This window comes from Uranotaenia lowii, chromosome 1 (assembly GCF_029784155.1).
Source record: "Uranotaenia lowii strain MFRU-FL chromosome 1, ASM2978415v1, whole genome shotgun sequence".
Lineage (NCBI taxonomy): Eukaryota > Metazoa > Arthropoda > Insecta > Diptera > Culicidae > Uranotaenia > Uranotaenia lowii.
In genome coordinates this window covers 167,304,435-167,323,813 of record NC_073691.1, presented here as the reverse complement: position 1 = coordinate 167,323,813, position 19,379 = coordinate 167,304,435, and the positions used below count along the sequence as shown (strand labels likewise).

General features: G+C 38.1%; 1 protein-coding gene across 1 annotated transcript in view; it reads right to left on the bottom strand.

The window, feature by feature from the left end:
* The window catches only part of LOC129745527 (uncharacterized), a 111,499-nt gene that overhangs the window by 27,763 nt on the left and 64,357 nt on the right, over positions 1 to 19,379 (bottom strand). Inside the window, exon 2 of the mRNA XM_055738679.1 lies at positions 16,148 to 17,314. Coding sequence (XP_055594654.1) covers positions 16,148 to 16,392 — 245 coding nt within the window. The 5' untranslated portion in view covers positions 16,393 to 17,314. The remainder of the gene's footprint in view (positions 1 to 16,147; positions 17,315 to 19,379) is intronic.

Below are 19,379 nucleotides of genomic sequence, written 5' to 3'. Positions count from 1 at the left end.
AATCAGCTAGCACGTAGCTACTTTTTCGACATTTCACACACAATACGAAAAAAAAAGATTTTATATGAGACAAGTTTAGGAATTCTGTAGTTCGTTATTCTCGACATCATCTATGATCATGAGCATTTAACCAAAGAAGGCAGATTAGGAGACCTGTAAACTATTTATTTTGATCAATAAATTGGATGTTTTGCTTGTACCAGTACTTGTGGTGTGAAAAGGCTGATAAAAAACGAACACTTAATGAACATTATTTCTTCGACACCAGGAATAGTTTGTCTGATAATAGCACAAAATTACTCTAAAAAAAGTCTGATGTAGGTACATATATGTTACGACTTTACCACACTGTTTGGTTAAAAAGTGTATTCGAACTTATTGAACACCCTGTATAAAACTGAATCTTGGAAAAAACATCAAAAATTTTAAAAATCTGTGTAATCTGTGAATATTTCTTAAATTCGATGTTCTGTGACACAGATTCTATGATGAATATTGGCTCAAAATTCTGTGAAATTATAGATTTTTCTGCGATTTCGGCAACCTTGCACCGAACCCGAGCAAATGAACACCCGATTAACAGCTTTAAAAGTCTCAAACCGGTCTGAAGAGCAGTTTTTTCTCAGTCTCGAATGATATCGATACACGTTAACCTGTACTACTTCAATAATTAAAAAAACTGAATGAACAAATTCAATTAACATCATTACTTTATAGAGAAAGTAATTGCATAAAACGGGCTCTTCAAAGCTTACCCTTTTTTATAGTTTAAATAAACGTTTCAAAGCAATTACGATTTACAATAAAATATCTTCAATTTTCAGTTTCTTAACCATAACTTTTTTACGAGTGATTTTTTATATGAAATCTAGAGTAACATTTCAAAAGGGCGAAACTGTCAAATGTAAACAAATCGAGTTAACGGTCATTCTGGATGTACGCTGTTGCACTTTACCTAATATACGCGGTTTCATCCTTAAATCACTCAAAACTTGCCAAAAATTGATAAAATTCAATTGGGCGAAACTTGCTGTTGATGGATTTTCGTTGGAGCGTGAGGCTACGCCTATTCAAAATAGGGTTATTTTTTCTATTTATGTAGATCCAATAACTGAGTTGACCGTGTTTGACAAAACGGCCTAATTAGTTTTTTCGTGTAGGACCAAAGGGCGAAACTTCAAACGGACCGTACTGACTTTTTGGAACTAGAAAATCAGTTTCCCTTTGATTTCAATGGCATTTTGGTACCAAAACGTCAGTTCGGAGATTTTCTTCGCATTCAGCCCCTTGGGCGTAACTGGAATCGAAAACAATAAAACTAGAAAGTATCTGAAATTTAGCAAAAAAAAAAGAGTTAAAGTTCTTGATAACCAATATAATGCTCATGTTTTTTTGATTTTGTTGAACTCAAAGTGGTTGATTTTTTCAATAGGATTTGATAAGATGTTCCGAAATTTCAAACACGTTTTTCTCGTTTCAGCCTAACTGCTAGTTTCGCTCTTATGAAATGTTACGCTAGAAATATGTTCTATAAGGATATATTGACAGTTCTACACGAACACCACCATAGCAGGAGGCCTCAGCCCTAACCTCAAACCATGGGAGAACACAATCGATTTTTGAGAAGGGCGCACGATAAACGCGATTTTCCGGTACTAATATCGACAAATTCGCCCTGTGGAAAAGCGTTCGTGTTTTGCTTTTTTTGGGTGTTCAGGGGTGCCAAGTGCATTTATATTTGGAAAATGATTATTTTTTAATTGCATTGTTATTGAAAAACCTTTTCATGAGTACTGAGAATTTGCAACTTTCCCGTAGATTTGTATTCGAATGTGAAATTAAAAGCATCATTTATCTGAACGAAATGACAACTTACTGTATCGTACACTTTAACGATGTAGCGATTTATGTGGATATGTTTAAAATAATCAGAGCATGTAGGTGATTTTTTTCAAAGTCAACATAGACGGGGCATTGATTAATTTACATGTTTGTAACAGTGAATGATTTTGCATTTGTTTAGAATTTAGATTCTTTGAATTCTTTTTTAATCTACCAAGCAGTACATGAAAATATATTTCAGATGTTTTGAATTCACTTTGAAAATTCATTAACAAAAAATGATCCATCTTCATCCATTTAGGGACGCCCCGCAATGAATTGAAACGTTTATTTGTTGATAGTTAAAATTTTTAATAAATTCAGAAATATTTTAATTAGTTTCGCACGAGCAAATGTTGATTTTAGTAACGCACCTAGCATCACTGGTGAAGGCGCCAGCAAATCAAAATTTGAGGTTATGGCTGAGGCCAATTTTTCGCCATTACTATCGTCCGTATATACCCTTATAGAATTTTAGTAACAGCAAAGTGGCACACTTTTGCTGAAAACAATATATACAAATTTTGAAGTTTTAACGATATATCTTGAAAATACTTAACAAAAGTAGGCACTTTAACTGGTTATATCTACCGAGTTCGTAATCAGAAAGACATCACTTTTAAAAAAATATACAATTTTAAGTGGCCAATTGTGGTTTTCTTTATTTATACCATTTATGTCGATAAAAGTGAGCCAAGAATGAAGTTTGAGCGTTACTATCACTATCAGTCGGACTACTTGAACAACTTGGACTAGATGATAGATATGCTCAAATAAGTATAAGAACTTCATTTTTGGCTCACTTTTATTTACATTTACATCAAGAAGGGGCTGGCGAACGGTAGACAATGTACAACTCGAGACCCCATACACCCAACCTTCGGGTAGTGGTCATATCACCTCTTGTCTTACAACTCCGATTCTCTACCTCCCCGTGGTGCTAGCTGGAGTTCGAGCAACCTTAGTGGAGATCGGGTACCCAATCCCAGTGGATGCTTTGGTCGCATGCAGACTGAGAGAGGGGGCCGTACGCGTCTGTACTCCATGTCAGGGGCGGCGTGCGGAGTGTAACATCGTCCTGGTGGTGTTCGGGACCCAAAACAGCAGCATCACCAGTCCTGCGGGCCTTGCGAGCCCATGACTACAAAAAAAACACAAGCAACGAAAACGAAAAGGGACGAAAAGGGACCAACGATTGGAAACTTGGAGCATGGAACTGCCGATTTCTAAATTTAATGGGTACTCAGTACCCACGTGCTCTCCAACGAATTGAAGAGACGCAAATTCGATATCGTAGCGCTGCAGGAGGTATGCTGGAAGAGCACCACGATACGTGCGCTCCGAGATGGTCCTATCATCTACCAGAGCTACGGCACGTACACGATCTTGGAACAGCTTTTATAGTGATGGGGAAGGTGCAGAAGGGCGTGATCAGATGGTGGCCGATCGGCTCACGAATGTGCCGGTTGAGAATCAAGGGCCGGTTGAGAATCAAGGGCCGGTTATTCAACATCAGCATCATCAACGTGCAGCCCTCACCTCGGAAGTACCGGTGACAACAAAGAAGAATTTTACGCCCAGCTGCAACGTGAATACGACCGCTGCCAAAACATGATATCATGATCGTTGTCGGGGATTATAACGCTCAGGTCGGCCAGGATGAAGAATTCAAACCGACAATTGGAAGGTTCAACACCAACTGACCATCAAAAAAGCCTCAGATAAATTGCCAAAAGAATTGCCGTACGTAGTACCTTTTTCCAGCACCGCCTCCCACACGAGTACACCTGGAGATCACCGTACCAAACGCATTCACAGATCGACCACGTTTTGATAGACAGCCGGCACTTCTCGGACATCTTCGACGTCAGCTTATGTCGAGGCGCCAACATCGAGTCAGACCACTATCTGGTAATGGTGAAGATGCGCCCGAAACTCTCCGTGATGAACAACATACGAAACCTGAGGTCCCAGCAGATTACGCGCAATCACTCGAAGCAGCGCTACCGGTATAGGGCGAGCTGAACGAAGCCCCTTTCGAGGATTTTTGGAATGGCCATCAACAGCGTTGCGGAGAACGTCATCGGCTAAGTGGAACGAACACGACGGAACGACTGGTTCGACGAGGAGTGTCGGAGGGTGAAAAAACCGGCAGTAGTAGTGCAAGGAAGCACCCGTCAAAAAGTGGAAAATAACCGACAGCGGAAGAGGCAGCGAGTCCGAATTGTCCAGGAGAAAAAGCAGGAGGAGCTCGAGGAGCTGGAGCAGCTGCATCGTTCCCAGGAAACACGGTAGTTCAACGCTGTATCCCGCAAAGGCTTCGTGTCGCAAGCTGAAATGTGCCGAGATAAGGAAGGAGGCATCCTGACGGACAATCGTGAGATGATCGAACGATGGAAGCAGCACTTCAATGAACACCTGAACGGCGCACATGCAGGAGATCAAGACGGTGGGGAAAGGTACCTCGCTGGCGTTGTCAACGACGTTGAGGAGCCACTCCCAACCATGCAATGAGTGAAGCTAAGGAACTCATTCACCAGCTGAATAGCAACAAGTCGGCTTGGGAGGATGGCTTCGCAGATCAGAATAGGCCCGTACAAGTTGGCTGATTGCCTACACCGGTTGATGGTCCGGATCTGGGACACTGAACAGCTACTGTAGGAGTGGAAGGAGGGGCTCCATCTACGAGAAGGGCGAAAAATTGTACTGTGAGAAGTACCGAGCAATCACTGTCCTCAAAGTGTTGTCCCAAATCCTACTCCACCGCCTAACGCCACAAGCAAACTGATACGTGGGAAGTCATTAGGGGGGTTTCATGGAGGCACGATCTACGACGGACCAGATCTTCACATTACGGCAAATCCTCCAAAAATGCCGCGATTGCCAATTCTCTACGCACCATCTATTCATCGACTTCAATGCCGCATACGGCACGATCAGCTATAGAAAATCATGGTCGAGAACGGCTTTTTCCGGAAATTGACCAGACTGATCAAAACGACGCACAAATGTTACTGAATCACAAGTTTTGAACTTTTAATGTTCGCGCTTAGAGTTTAGAACTGGTACCGGAGGGAAAATATTTTCGATACGAAACGTACGTAAAGATGGATTTTGGGCAGCTTCCTGGCCAAAAATTCATAAAGCCACTGGTCGGGGTGATGTCCCCAGCAAGTTCAAATTCGTTTTTGCCGATAAGTTTGCAAGAAAGTGTTTAATCTGGCAAGGTATTTGCAGCTGCGGACGAAAAAACCCGGTTTTTGTGAAAAACAAGACCATGGACTCCGAAATGTACAAGGAGGAGTGCCTGAAAAACTTTTTTTTCGTACATTAGATCTCACAAAGGACCAGTTAAATTTTTCGCTAGATTTGACAAGCTGCCACTACAGCAAAGAGGTACTACAGTGGTATCGGGCCAACGGGTGGATTTTGTCGAAAGGGACACCAACCCTCCCAACTGCTCTCAATTCCGCCCTATCGAAAAAATTGGGGCAATTATCAAGTAGAAGATGAAGAAGAATGGTAGGACGACTCGGGATGCAACAGAGATGAAAAGATTGCGGAACAAAATGGCCGCTGAGGTCAGCGAATAGGGTGTCCAAACTATGATGAGTGGTACTCGACGAAAAGTTCGAAAATTCATCCAAACAACATCGGAATATTTTTTTACTTTAAAGTGCTATAAAAACCCTACATTTTAAGTACATTTTTTTTTTATTTCGTTCACATAGCTCCGAGATAGACCCGTTTTAATGCGCCCAGATTTATCATGATTCATGCTTTCGATGGTTATTTTTTCTTTTTTACACAGCGATTTTTAACAACTTTATTTTTGTGTCTTTGGATACATTTGGCGGCTCGGCCAGAATTAAAGGTATCTCATTTTGACAACTTTACAGTTTCCGTTCGTACCACAATGTTATTTTATACCAACATTTCAGTTCGGGGATGTTATTTTTCACGATTCTAGTCGTGGAATTGTTGGTTGTTTATTGTCATAAAAATCATGGGACCTGACGCTTTCTCCCACTTATAGTGGTGTTTCGCTTATCCAGGTTCGACTGTTTCTAAATCCAGTTTCTCATTGAAACCTTGATAAAATTTGTGCGATAAAAGTTGGTATAATGTTATTTAAACACTTCAAGGCTTCAAGGCTTTACAATAAAAAAAACATCATTTTTTGCTATTTTCATGAAAATTTTGAAATAAGTAGACATCTGCTGATTTTAAACTTCTAGCGAAGAGTTCTTATCTATCCATAGAGACAAGTGGTGGTTGATTCCATACAGTGACGAAGCGACTAAAATCTTCTGTGCTCGTTATTGGAGCTGTATTTAGAGATTCGAACGATGTTGGTCCTTCGAACCGGATTGTAGAGGAAAAATGGTCATTGAAAAAATTAATTGGATTTGTGATTGTCACTATGAAAGCAATTCGTTTTTTATACTGTTAGAAAAATCTAGTTGAATTCCCACAGCTGTCGGAGAAATATTCCTCCCACCAATTAAGTTAAATATTCATAACTTATGTATATGAACCATATCATTTCGATCCAAATAAATCAGCTCTTGATGGAAATTCAATGTACAAGATTACCACTTTTGAGTGTTTATGAGTGATTAAAGTGAGTCTTACTAAACGTTGATCGAGAAGTAATTTTCATCATTAAAGCCTCATTTCTTAAGAAATTTTTGGGGCTCTCCTCAACAAAAGAAAGGTTTGTTACACCAGCTGACGCTCGTCGAATTTCAACCTACACAACCGGTTCCGTTTCAGCCGAATCTAAGCCGATGTCCGGGGGCTATTTTTCATCGGCCAGAGTGTATAAACTAGATATCGTTTGGCAGCGGGGTAAATATCGTAAACGATTCCGCGCCGAGCTCAACTGGCGGCCGTTTGTTTGTCTGCACAAGAGAAGCCGGAATGTAAGCAAGTGATATCCACCGGCTTTCACCTGTCAGAGGTGAAATATTTGCGAAACAAAGAGGATAGGATTCGGTACTGTTCAGTTGATGGACTAGTAAACAAGCTAAGGGGATTAGAAAAGAAATTTTTGCCAACTAAAATTGGTTTATTGTGTATAGCATGCGCATTAGACTGGCCCAAATTTGTATGGGATGATTTTTACAACATTTTTTTCAACGCGGCTCCCCCTAGATTGGTGCATTTAGGTGAAAAAATGACTTTCTGAAAGTTTCAGGTCATTTGGCAGAAGCAGGAGCTGGCGCAATGGACTTGAAATTTGTATGGAGATTTTCGGCAAAATGTATGAAAAATCGACATACTTTCACTCTTGGTGTTCTAAAATATGTTTCCAGTATGCTAGAAAGCTCAGAATTTCAGGAATTGTAGTTCAAACAATGACGAACAAGTTTGTAATAGATTGTGACGCGATACGAGTTGACTGTGATGAGTTATTTGCATTTGAATGTGCGATTTTTTCGCTTTCATCGATATGTTGTGAACGATGTATAGGTGAATTATTAGTACTAACTTGTTAGCATTGTCACACAATGAGAATAATAGAGAGAAATTTTGTGTCCTCGGCAAATTTGAAGCTTATTTTATAACAAATATCTTTGCAAACTGCTTTTTAGGCAACTTTTCCGAGGACACAAACTATTTGTTATTCTTATTGTGTGACGATGCAATCAAGTTAGTGCGATTATTAGCCCATACATTGTTCACGATATATCAAAGAAATGCGAAAAAATTCCCACATTCAATTGTAAATAACTCATCACAGTCAACTCGTATCGCATCACAATCTACTACAAACTTGTTTGTCATTGTTTGAACTACAATTTCTGAAATTCTGAGCTTTCTAGCATACTGGAAACATATTTTAGAACACAAAGAGTGAAAGTATGTCGATTTTCCTTACATTTTGCCGAAAATCTCCATACAAATTTCAAGTTCTTTGCGCCAGCTCGTGTTTCTGCCAAATGACCTGAAACCTTCAGAAAGTCATTTTTTTACTTAAATGCACCAACCTAGAGGGTGCCGCGTGGAATATGAGGATTTTTCTTGTTATGGGCCAGTCTAATGCGCATTGCGCGGATCTAGGATGGTGTGTTTCGTTCCTCCAACCAAATCATTCATCGAAACTAATTTGAATTGAAAATACTCAGTCAATCTGCATAAACTACTGATAATTTGATAAAAGTTACTGAACACTCGGTAAAAATTTCCGATCATCCGGTGATTCAAACGCCGCATAGACAAACTTTTTACAGATTGTTCGGAAAGTTATATGGTATTTCAGTCATATCGCCAGATTGCCGGTGTCCCTTAGCAAATTGTTAAATGAAACTATTATGTCAAACTATTATGTCACACATTATGTACAATTTGCATAATAACACTCATTTGATAATTAAAATCTCTTATGTATTTTGGTTTTATTTACCTGTAAGGTTTCATTTTTTTTCTGACGGTTATTTCTTAGAATAAGTAAGAAATTACCAAAATAGGACTAATACATAATAATTTTCAAACAAACTTTACCAAATGTTCGTTGTATTTTACCGAAAGTTCGTTGATTTCTCCTAACGTTCGTTAATTTTTTCTCATATAGACTGATCCGATAATTATCAATACACTATTCAATAACCGTCAAAAATCGTGTAGTGTTCAACAAAAATTTGGCTGCATATTGTTGTATTATTAGAAATAAATTTCAATAAATTAGAACAAACTGAGCAAAAGCATGCATGCACCAAACTTTCATACAGTCTCCATTGAACTATAAAAATTCAATTTATTTTGTATCTAAAATTTCATAAAAATCTCGACAACAGAAGGTGAAACAATTTCCATCTTCTACAGTTTGATTTTCGCTATTTGAACTGTTTGAATTTTCGAAGCATTTATCAAGTTGCAACAAAATATCTAAAACTTTATTTATTTCGCCTTCTGGATTTTCGGAAAAATCGGGAAAAAAGAAGAATTTTATATTTCTTCCAACCTAATCGACACAGAATTATGGATGGCATTCAGATGGAAGAAATAGAAGGATATTTAAAAATTTCCGATCCGAATAGATACTTAAGCAAATGAATATTGACCAAATATCACTTTTCGGTACATCTCTACTTATTATTATCATCTTGGAATCTTGGCATTGTAATATTAAAAACAATTTGATTACAAATTTTGAATACGGCAAATTCGCCAACATCACTGATTCGAGAAAGCCGCGTTCAAAGTTCGAAATCTCCATCAGATTTTATCAAATCTATTGGCGATTTGCAGCAAAGCTGTTTGACTTGCAACGCCAACTGGATTTCACAAATAGAACTCACAAAAGGGTGACGGTAGCTGTTCTTTAACACGACTGTGAATACAAATGGCTTCTAAAATGGAGATTTCTGAAAAAAAAAACTGCAAAATTTCAGATAATGAAAATGACTGAATCTTTTTAGAAAATCTTCAATTTAGTAGTTTTAATGCTTCTTGCATTTGTAAATAAAGGTTTCCGGGATTTTTCTAATAATAATCCATCTAGAATTTGAGTTCGAATCATGAAGAATCTATTTCAGAAGAAAAATTTTTTTTCACAATTTGATCCCTTTTCTATCAAAAACCAGCGTGAAATCGGACAACATTTAAAAGAACGTTACATTCAGCACTTGAGTGGATAGCATAAAACTAGAGATGTACCGAATATTCGGTTGGCCGAATATTCGGCGCCGAATACCGCCAAAAAACCGTTAAGCCGAATATTCGGCTCACCGAATAGTTGAGCTAAGTATTCGGCCGAATAGGCCGAATAGGCCGAATATTTAATTTTTTATATGTAAACAAGATAAGATTTGTCAAATTTTTTAACTGATGTTGGATAATTTATAAAATATCCAAAAGAAATGTTGAAAAAACTTCAAAAACATTAAAAACTTATGATTTTAGTAAAACATTTTTGATTTATCCGTGTATTTTTCATAGTAGATAGTTTTATGCTTTGATTATCGTTTATTCCAAATTTTCTTAATATATACAGGTTTGCCCATAAACAAGATAAAGAATTCTAGAAACGTTAAATCTGACCGTAATGGCCACATTTTTTTTAGCTAAATGATGACATCTAGCAAAATTCATCTGATTCGACGTAAAAAAAAAGTAAGTTCAAATAGCTTGGCACCTATTTTGGAAAGTTTTGTCCCAGATTTCACTGGAACCCAATCACTTTTGTGATAAACGTCCTAGAAGCGACAAGTCATATGATGTCCTTTTACCTAATGGTTACATTATGAAAATCAAAGAGACCTCTTCTTAAAAAAGATCTTGTTCATCTGGTGGGGAATATTCGACTCAAAAACATTAGGAGCATTCAGATGACAAATATAGAAGATTTCTATTACAAATAGAAGTAGAAATGGAAGTATTTCTATTGAAAACTCAAACGAATATTCGACCGAATATTCGTTTGGCCGAATAGTTGGAAAGGTCAGTATTCGGTATTCGGCCGTTCGCCGAATACCACTATTCGGTACATCTCTACATAAAACGCTGAAGAATCTTCATTAAGAAGAGAAGACTAGAAATTGGCCATTTAAATCGTCAAAAAACGACTAAGTGACATGACGATTAAACGGATCATTGATTCATTCAGAGATTTTTAAGGTTCAAGATCCAAAAATATCATGCGAATAATGATTCAAAATGAAAAAAAGAACTCTGATCGCTCTTCCTCCAAAAACTAGATAAAAATTGTCATATTTAGGTTACTTTTACAGTTTTCATTTTTGATTTGTTTGAATTTGTCACCTTATTTGGAATTTATTTGAACTTGCATAACTAATTTCCAATACGCATGTCCCCTTTGGATTTTTAGTTTATTTTTAGAGTTTGGATTCAAAATTTAAATAACTTCCTCAGAAAATCTCCTTTGTTTTAAAACGTTCAACATAAAATTATATGATGTGGATAAATCAACAATTTTCATCTCCAAGATTGAATTTTTGGTTTTTCTGTTCCACCAGGCTATTTTCTTCGAAGTCTAATGAGCGTTTTGACGAAGGGGTTTGAAGAAGTCGACGCTACGGATAGATATAATTGAAGAAATCAGTGTACCTTTGTTGGAATTACACGCATAATAATGATTCGAATTAATCCTAAGGTAGTTACTATCCAATTCTTTTTTTCACATTTAGATTACTTTTCATATAGCCAGTTGCCGTTAGAGTTTAAAATAAGTTGTTCGTTCACACACGCAATTACTTGCAATCCGAATGCTTTGAAAGCTTTTTTTTGTCCAAAAAAATGTCTTTTTATAAACTCGGTGGATATCTACAAGTGAACGTTCCAGAAATAACAAAATAGTTTTTTAGGAATTTTATCATTGTTCAAGAATACCAGTGATGTAATCAGCGCCTCTGAAATGCTTCGAACTAAAACATTTTATTTGGGTTTGTTCATTCAAAAAGTTGGTCCCTTTAAATAACCTTGCTTCCAGAATCCTTCACTGAAGCACGATTACCACAGGAAGACTTCCTGGCACCCAAACTTTTTAGAAACTAAAATAAGATTAAGGTTTAATTTTTAACAGATCAACGTAATTCACTTTTTCTTACCTTATTGTGTTGTCAAATCCTATATTAAATATATTTGAGACCGAAACTTTGAAAATTTGAACTTTGTTTTGAAAAAATAATATGCGTCCTGACATTAGAGCTTCTAACATCATCATTTTGATCGCAGTGCCCTCTGAGTGTCGTTTTTAGCTGCAAATCGCCAATAATTTTCTTTTCTTTTTTTAAGTGGGCAGGGAATTTCTCGAAAACCAAATAACTGTCAGATAACTTTGTACAGTAAAAATTTAGGTCTCCGACTGTAATTTTATACCTCGCTGATAACTCCGTTTTGTTTACATTTGACTGTCTCCGTTTTGTTTACAAAGACTGTCATATCGCAAACCATGTCTTGTGAGGAATTATGGGCCACACTTTGTGAGTAAACTTTCAAAATCATTTTTTTGCTGTTGTCTTATGATTTTGAACTCTAAACGTCGAACTTCGACAAACTTGTTTTGACGGCGAATCCCATAAGCCCGAAACTAGGTCAGGCAAATAAAAATTCGCTGCAGCATTTTTTTTTACTGTTCGACAGAAAAATCAGCACTTTTTGAAACATTTTGTAACCATTTATGATAAAAATTCGTGCCGGAACCAAACAAAATCAACAAACCTATTGTTTTATAGATGAGGCGTGTTCAGTTTGGTGAAACTTGTGATCTTATCCAATGCAAAACTCTCTCAAAGACTTAAAAAAAGTTTTAAGAATGATCATCCTGCTCACTGGTTGGTGATTTTATCGGATCAATTTGACATTTGAGCGCATTTTTTGTTTTTTTTTTCTCCTGTTTTTCACACCTGGACCCGGAACAAAAAAAACTTTCACTAACACTTAGTACGGGATTTCAATCGCCACCTGAGATATGTATACAGGTTGGGCCCGGAAGACATTGGTGCCCTTGGATAACTCGCTAATTTTGAAATACTCAGAGCCCGACTCCATTTTACTCAGACATCGCCGTTTGTATGGCGCGTCCGTCGCTTGATCTAAAACGACTCAGTTTTTCCGAGTGACGACTACTCAAACGACTCGAAAAATGACACTCAGCAAATTTGAGTCCTTGAAGGTGACAACTGAGTAAATTTGGATCAGTTTTTGCGAGGCAGTCGACTTTGTTTGTTTTCGACAACAAATAATTGAGAAATTTATATGGTAAATGTAAATTTTTAACGGTAATCTAATTATAATAACGTCATTTTGATCATTTTACAGGGAATCGCGATGATTTTTTGTCGAATCCGAGGTGCTTAATAAAACATTCGTCGAATGCGTAGCAAATTTACCGGCGGAAAAGTCCAGGAACGAACTAAAACATCATCTCATTAAAAAACAGGCATGCAGTGGTTGCGTTTGTCAAAAAGAGAAATTTCCAATCCGGTAACGCAGAATAAAGTCCCGTAGGAGGCCCTTGGATAACTCGCTAATTTTGAAATACTCAGAGCCCGACTCCATTTTACTCAGACATCGCCGTTTGTATGGCGCGTCCGTCGCTTGATCTAAAACGACTCAGTTTTTCCGAGTGACGACTACTCAAACGACTCGAAAAATGACACTCAGCAAATTTGAGTCCTTGAAGGTGACAACTGAGTAAATTTGGATCAGTTTTTGCGAGGCAGTCGACTTTGTTTGTTTTCGACAACAAATAATTGAGAAATTTATATGGTAAATGTAAATTTTTAACGGTAATCTAATTATAATAACGTCATTTTGATCATTTTACAGGGAATCGCGATGATTTTTTGTCGAATCCGAGGTGCTTAATAAAACATTCGTCGAATGCGTAGCAAATTTACCGGCGGAAAAGTCCAGGAACGAACTAAAACATCATCTCATTAAAAAACAGGCATGCAGTGGTTGCGTTTGTCAAAAAGAGAAATTTCCAATCCGGTAACGCAGAATAAAGTCCCGTAGGAGGCGTATAACCCGGCGAGGGACAAAAAGAAAAATAAAATAGTTCAACATCAAGGATATTTTTTTTAATAAAGATTTATGTGCAATTTTTCGACTTGTTATTCATTGAATAAACAAATCCATCATTTTGTCAACATTTATACAGGTTTTTACTTTTCTAGCATAAAAACTCCGGTCAAAAACGGTTCCGAAATCATTCACGCATTCTGAGTTACCCCGACTCAGAAGTCGCGAAAAGGGCAGTTAGTCAGTTCTGAGTAAAGGCCGTTTAGTCAGAACTGAGTAAGTGCGGTTTTGGCGACAACTGAGTAACCGTCACTCTGAACTGAGTAGCTGAAAGTTAGCGAGAAAGCCCTAAATAAAAGTGCGGCAGACTGTCACCGCGGAGTTCCAATCGAACTGTCAAAAGTCGTTCCAATCGAGCATAACCATTTCTACCAATTCAAATTCGTGGAAAGTATTGTAATCTGTGTGACTGTGACTTTCGATGTTTTCATTGAAATTAATCAAGAATGCAGAGAAAATTCGTTAGAGCAAAACGGAAAGAAGCACTTCATTTTTATTTTATCAATTGACACAACGGAGAACAAATTAAATAATATTCACAAAACGAAAATCAAATTCACAATCTGCGACACGGCTGCACATCAACAAGAAGTCATGCAAATGTTTACGTTATTGGCAGTGTTGAAAGATTACAGAAGCTTTTTCAGTGCTGCCAAATCGGTGAGAATTTCAGTCTGCCGCACTTTTACTGTAGGGCTTTACCCTTGGAGTGTTGTCGTCTCCTAAAGGGTAATACGGTCAAAATTTGGTCAATATCAACTTGACGTATTTCTTTCAATTTTGCATTTAAAAAACCTGAACACCCCTCATTTTGAAGGTGTGTGTATGTGTGTGTAGAATGTTGCTTCTTTTTTGATTTTGGAATTCACTCTTCAGTTGTCAAAATGCCGCCCAAGGAAAAAGAGCAGCGTATCAAAATTTTGCTCGTGAATCGTGAAAATTCGAGCTGACAAAATCGCTAAAAGTTGCCAAATCAACCGTTACAAATGTAATTAAAGTGTTTGGGGAACGTTTGTCGACAGCCAGCAAGTCTGGATCGGGAGGAAATCGAAAATCGGAAGTCGTTGAGACGACAAATAGAGTTGCCGGTAGTTTCAAGCGAAACCCTAACCTCTCTCTCCGAGATGCCGCAAATAAGCTGAGTGTATCGTCTACAACCGTGCATTGAGCCAAAAAACGAGCCAGACTATCGCCTTACAAGAAGGTAGTGACTTCAAATCGCGATGATAAACAAAATACGACAATCAAAGCGCGATCCCGGAGGCTGTACACGACGATGCTGACGAAGTTTGACTGCGTGGTAATGGACGACGAAACCTACGTCAAAGCCGACTACAAGCAGCTTCCGGGACAGGAGTTTTATACGGCAAAAGGAAGGGGAAAGGTAGCAGATATTTTCAAGCACATGAAACTGTCAAAGTTCGCGAAGAAATATCTGGTTTGGCAAGCCACCTGTACCTGTGGCTTGAAAAGCAGCATTTTCATAGCTTCCGGGACTGTCAACCAAGAAATTTACGTGAAAGAGTGTTTGAATAAACGTCTGCTGCCTTTCCTGAAGAAACACGGTTTTGGCCGGATTTGGCATCTTGCCATTACGGTAAAAAGGCCATGGAGTGGTACGCCGCCAACAACGTGCAGGTTCCCAAGGGAAGAACCCTCCAAACACGCCAGAGCTCCGCCCAATTGAGAAATACTGGGCTATTGTCAAGCGGAACCTAAAAAAGACCAAAAAAACTGCTAAGGACGAGCAGCAGTTCAAGGCAAACTGGCTTTCTGCGGCGAAGAAGGTGGACGAGGTGGCTGTATAAAATCTGATGGCAGGGGTTAAGCGTAAGGCCCGGCAATTCGGATTTGGAAAAGCGGAAGCCTAACTGAATATTTTTCCTGAATTTTATACTAATTAAACTTGAAAAAGAAATTTAATTTGATTTTTTAAATAAACGATTTCACCGATTTACACGCGTTCTCCCTTGACCACATTTTGACCGTATCACCTTTTAAGAGCATGTTCACTGGTGTTGGGAAAAAGTGGTAAACATTTTGACACTTGTAGCACATTTTGAAAATTTTACCATGTAAACATGTTTTCAAGATTTCTGGACGTTGTATTTTTCACATTACTGTTTCTATTTCAGCCGTATGTGATAGAAATATTGCTATTTTTGCATCACAGCATGCGAAAATAGAACACGTGTTGTAAAAAAACTTGATGGCCGCAGATCTTGAAAATGATTTTGCATGGGAAAGTTTTCAAAATGTGCTAGAAGTGTCAAAATTTTTAGCCAATCGAGCAAACTTTCTAAATATTGGAAAATCATGGTTAAAGTATTGTGATTCACAAACCTTTTTTTGGCTTTTTGGAAACATTAACTAAAGTTTTTTAGCATAATTTCCACTAGTTTTACACCTATAGAATATACTATATTTTTCAAAAGCCATTTGCAGTTGAACTGACAAAAATAGCATGTAGTTTACGAATCTTATAAACTATTTTTTATTTTGCAACTGGAAAGAGTTATGAAGAGCTTGAACATTATCATAGAATGCTCGATTTGCTCCGCGCGAATGACAGTTCGATTGGCTCCCGTCATTCTCTTTGCCAGACTATATGAAATTATAGTGTCTATAGTTATAAATAATATGATGAAAGCACTCAGCAGGCCAGGCACACACCACACTGTTTGAAGAAAATTAAAAATAATAAATCATTACTCACCGATTATAGAACGACTCCAGCAGATAGGTGCTGTGCGGTAGCGCCTCGATCAGGATATCCATCGGTAGTTCGGCAACAACCGAGCGCAGCACCGAAGGCCCAAGCCGCCCGACTACGGTAGCCGCCTCACGATACTGGCGCCCCTCGGACAGAAGCATCAGCCTCCGCAGCACCTGCCGCGGACTGGTGAAGCCTTCGCGGCCATCACGCGACGGCCCTCGGATCCGCTCGCGACTGTCGGCCATAGTTCGCAGGTACGGACTTCCGGTGTAGATGACACCGGATGGTGCCCAACCGAGCTGAACGCCCAGAGAAAATGGAAGACTGATCACGCACGCAGGGGGTAATTAGCGCAGAAGATGGCAGAGATCGCGTGTAGGTCAGCTCGTGTTAAATGCCGGATGATCACTCGACTGCACCAACTGGTGCCAATGAATTAAGGTGAAGGTTGCTTCTTCAGTAGTGGCCACCAATTGCCCTCAAACAGCATCGCGGACAAGCTAGTTGACAGTTCTTTTCTCCGGGCGTTGTCGCGTGAGTTCATCCGAGAGTGGATACGCGAAGTAGATCACTCGGTAACTTTAGCGAAGAAGATTGCATAATGACATCAGTCACCCAACAACATTGGCCATTGTCTTCATGACCCATTCACCCCGAGGGGTATCAACACCATTGACCCGAAAACTATCAGGTTCCCACCATTTCTCCAAACGTTACCTACGAAAACGCACCAACTTAAGAACGCCCGGCCAACTTTAAGCACCTTAGCACTCCAGGGGTCTATTTTTCTCCAAGCTTTGCTCTCGAAAAACACAACGGAAACAAAACACGGCTGCACCTCAAAAGTGTAACGATCTGAACAAAAGTTTCAATTAAGCCGCGTTCACCGGATGATGGGAAACATTCGCTGTTTGTTTTCCGCCGCGATGTTCTCCGTGAGTCACGTGGTGGTTGTCATCAACGATTTTCAACGGCTCCATTTGCCCACCAAAAACAAAACAAAGCTCAGCTAACAGCTGAAAGTTTAGGCTCACGGTCTTGGTCACACTTAAAATCTGTGGCGCAAGGTGTATGATTATGGTCGATGATTGCGTTTCCTTCGTGATGGGTTCACATACATTCGTTTAATGCCCTCAAGTCTTTAAGCCTTCGTTGTTCCGGAGGAATCTGGAAAAAAAGAAAGCATAAAATAGAATCTTAGTGCCGGTTGTTAGAGAGTGGTGTCGGAATCAAATGTATGGTTCAAGTTTTTGCATTGTCATTATTTGTTATCCAAATGGTTGCCCATTGTGCCGTGCGGATTGTTATTTCTAATTGTGACCTGGTTTTGATCCATTTCCGCGATTGAAGTCAATTTTCACGCCTCGTTCGATGGGCTAGATAAAATTTGAAACAATTTGGACTTTAGAGGTAAGCAGAAACAACGAAATCTCCTTTCCGATACTTTTTTAACGAGTTTGGTCCTAAGTTTATCCAAAGCAGCACTTTCAACTTAGCTTGAATCCATGTCTTGCGTACAGTTCTTCGAGAGAATGGTTGTTAAATCAACATTTTAATAAACCAAATCAGAGGTTAAACTTATTTAGTCATGTAGTAAATTAATTCAAATTCAAAATTCAATTTTTTTCTAAAACGTTTTTGTGTAATTTTTCGACATTTGAATATCATGAAACTCGGAACAAAAATTTTAGTTTTTTTTTCTCAATTTCATTGAAAATTGAGCACTCAACAAATTTAATGTTTTTGGGGGTGCTAAATGTTATGAAATACAATTTGAATTTAAAACCGCTTTGAAGTGCGAGAAAATGCCACATTAAAAACAAGGGTTATTGGTATAACTGATGGAAGGTAAAAAAAGGGAGACAATAACTATTCTGAAACGTAATCCACACTAGACAACTGGAACTTTGATTTTGGTTGCTGAGACATGTTTTAAACTTAGAGTAGAGGCTGACTGTGTGCGCCTAAAGAAAAAAAAAATAATATTATTAAATATTCCTATATATTTGTGAGCAGATTTCTATAGATGGAGGCAGTTTATGAGCAAAAGGTTATCTTATCAAAATAGTCAAATTAGTCGATTTCCAAAACCCGGTGGGCTTAATGAGACTATTTTTGAGCAATTCTTCAGTTTCACAGGCCATAAAAAAAGGTAGAAACTGATAGTTAACATACGCCAAAGTTGAAATATTGCAGAAATTTAAGATATCACAAATTCTTTTGCATAAAACATGTTTTTTTTAGTTACATAACCTGCCCTACGTTACTTTTCGTCGTATTAGGTTGAAAATTTGCACATGAGTGTATTGAAAGACGAGCAATTGATTTCAGGTATCAAATTTTGTGCAAGGGGTCAGCCAAAGGGGTCGTCCATATTAAATGGTCGCTGTTTTTGCGATATCGGCGTTATTATACATCGTATTCAGATGAAAATTGGTACACGATAGTTTTGAATGACGGGCAATCGATTTCAGGTATCAAATTCAGTGTAAAGGGCCGGCGAAAGGGGTCGTCCGTATTAACTTTTCAATATCTTAGCGATATTGACGTTTTTATAGATTGGATTGGGATGAAAATGTGCATATAGGAGTTATTCGGGACAAACAAGACACGTTGGCCATGTTGGTGTTAGAAGAAGAAGGAGAACCATCCTAGTAAAAATAGTTTTAAGTGGATTCAAATGGTTAAAATTTGGCTTAAAGCGAATTTTAAATAATTTTACTAGAAAATAAAAAAATCTGTATAAAGACTGAGTAGGCGATGAATAATTGTCACCGCACGCGTTTTTTTCGCTCTTCTAATAATTCCAATAGTTTTCGTTTTTTTAATCCAGTGAATCTAGATAAATTGAAATTTATTTGTATCAATCGACATGGTCTTTCGGAGAGGATTATTTGCCTCATGGAGTCGAAAGAACCTTGCTTGATTGCGGTGTTGTTATTCGTGTCGGTATTTGGATATCGTTTTTCATTCAATGGGCCTGAAGTGATTGTTTAAAAAAAAAAAAAAAATATTAGTGATGTATAAATTTGGTCTCGTTGAATCCCAAGATTTCAATGTTAAGTTTATCTGTAAATTAGCGCTCGGATTGCCGGATCCTTCTGTTACAAAAAGTGGTAAATTTTATGGTTCTGGGATTTGAGATAGAAAGATAATGTTGTCTTAGTGAAAGTGATAGAAAAGTATCTTACCCTGTGGGATTGTTGTGAAAAAACTCAAACAGCCAAACTAA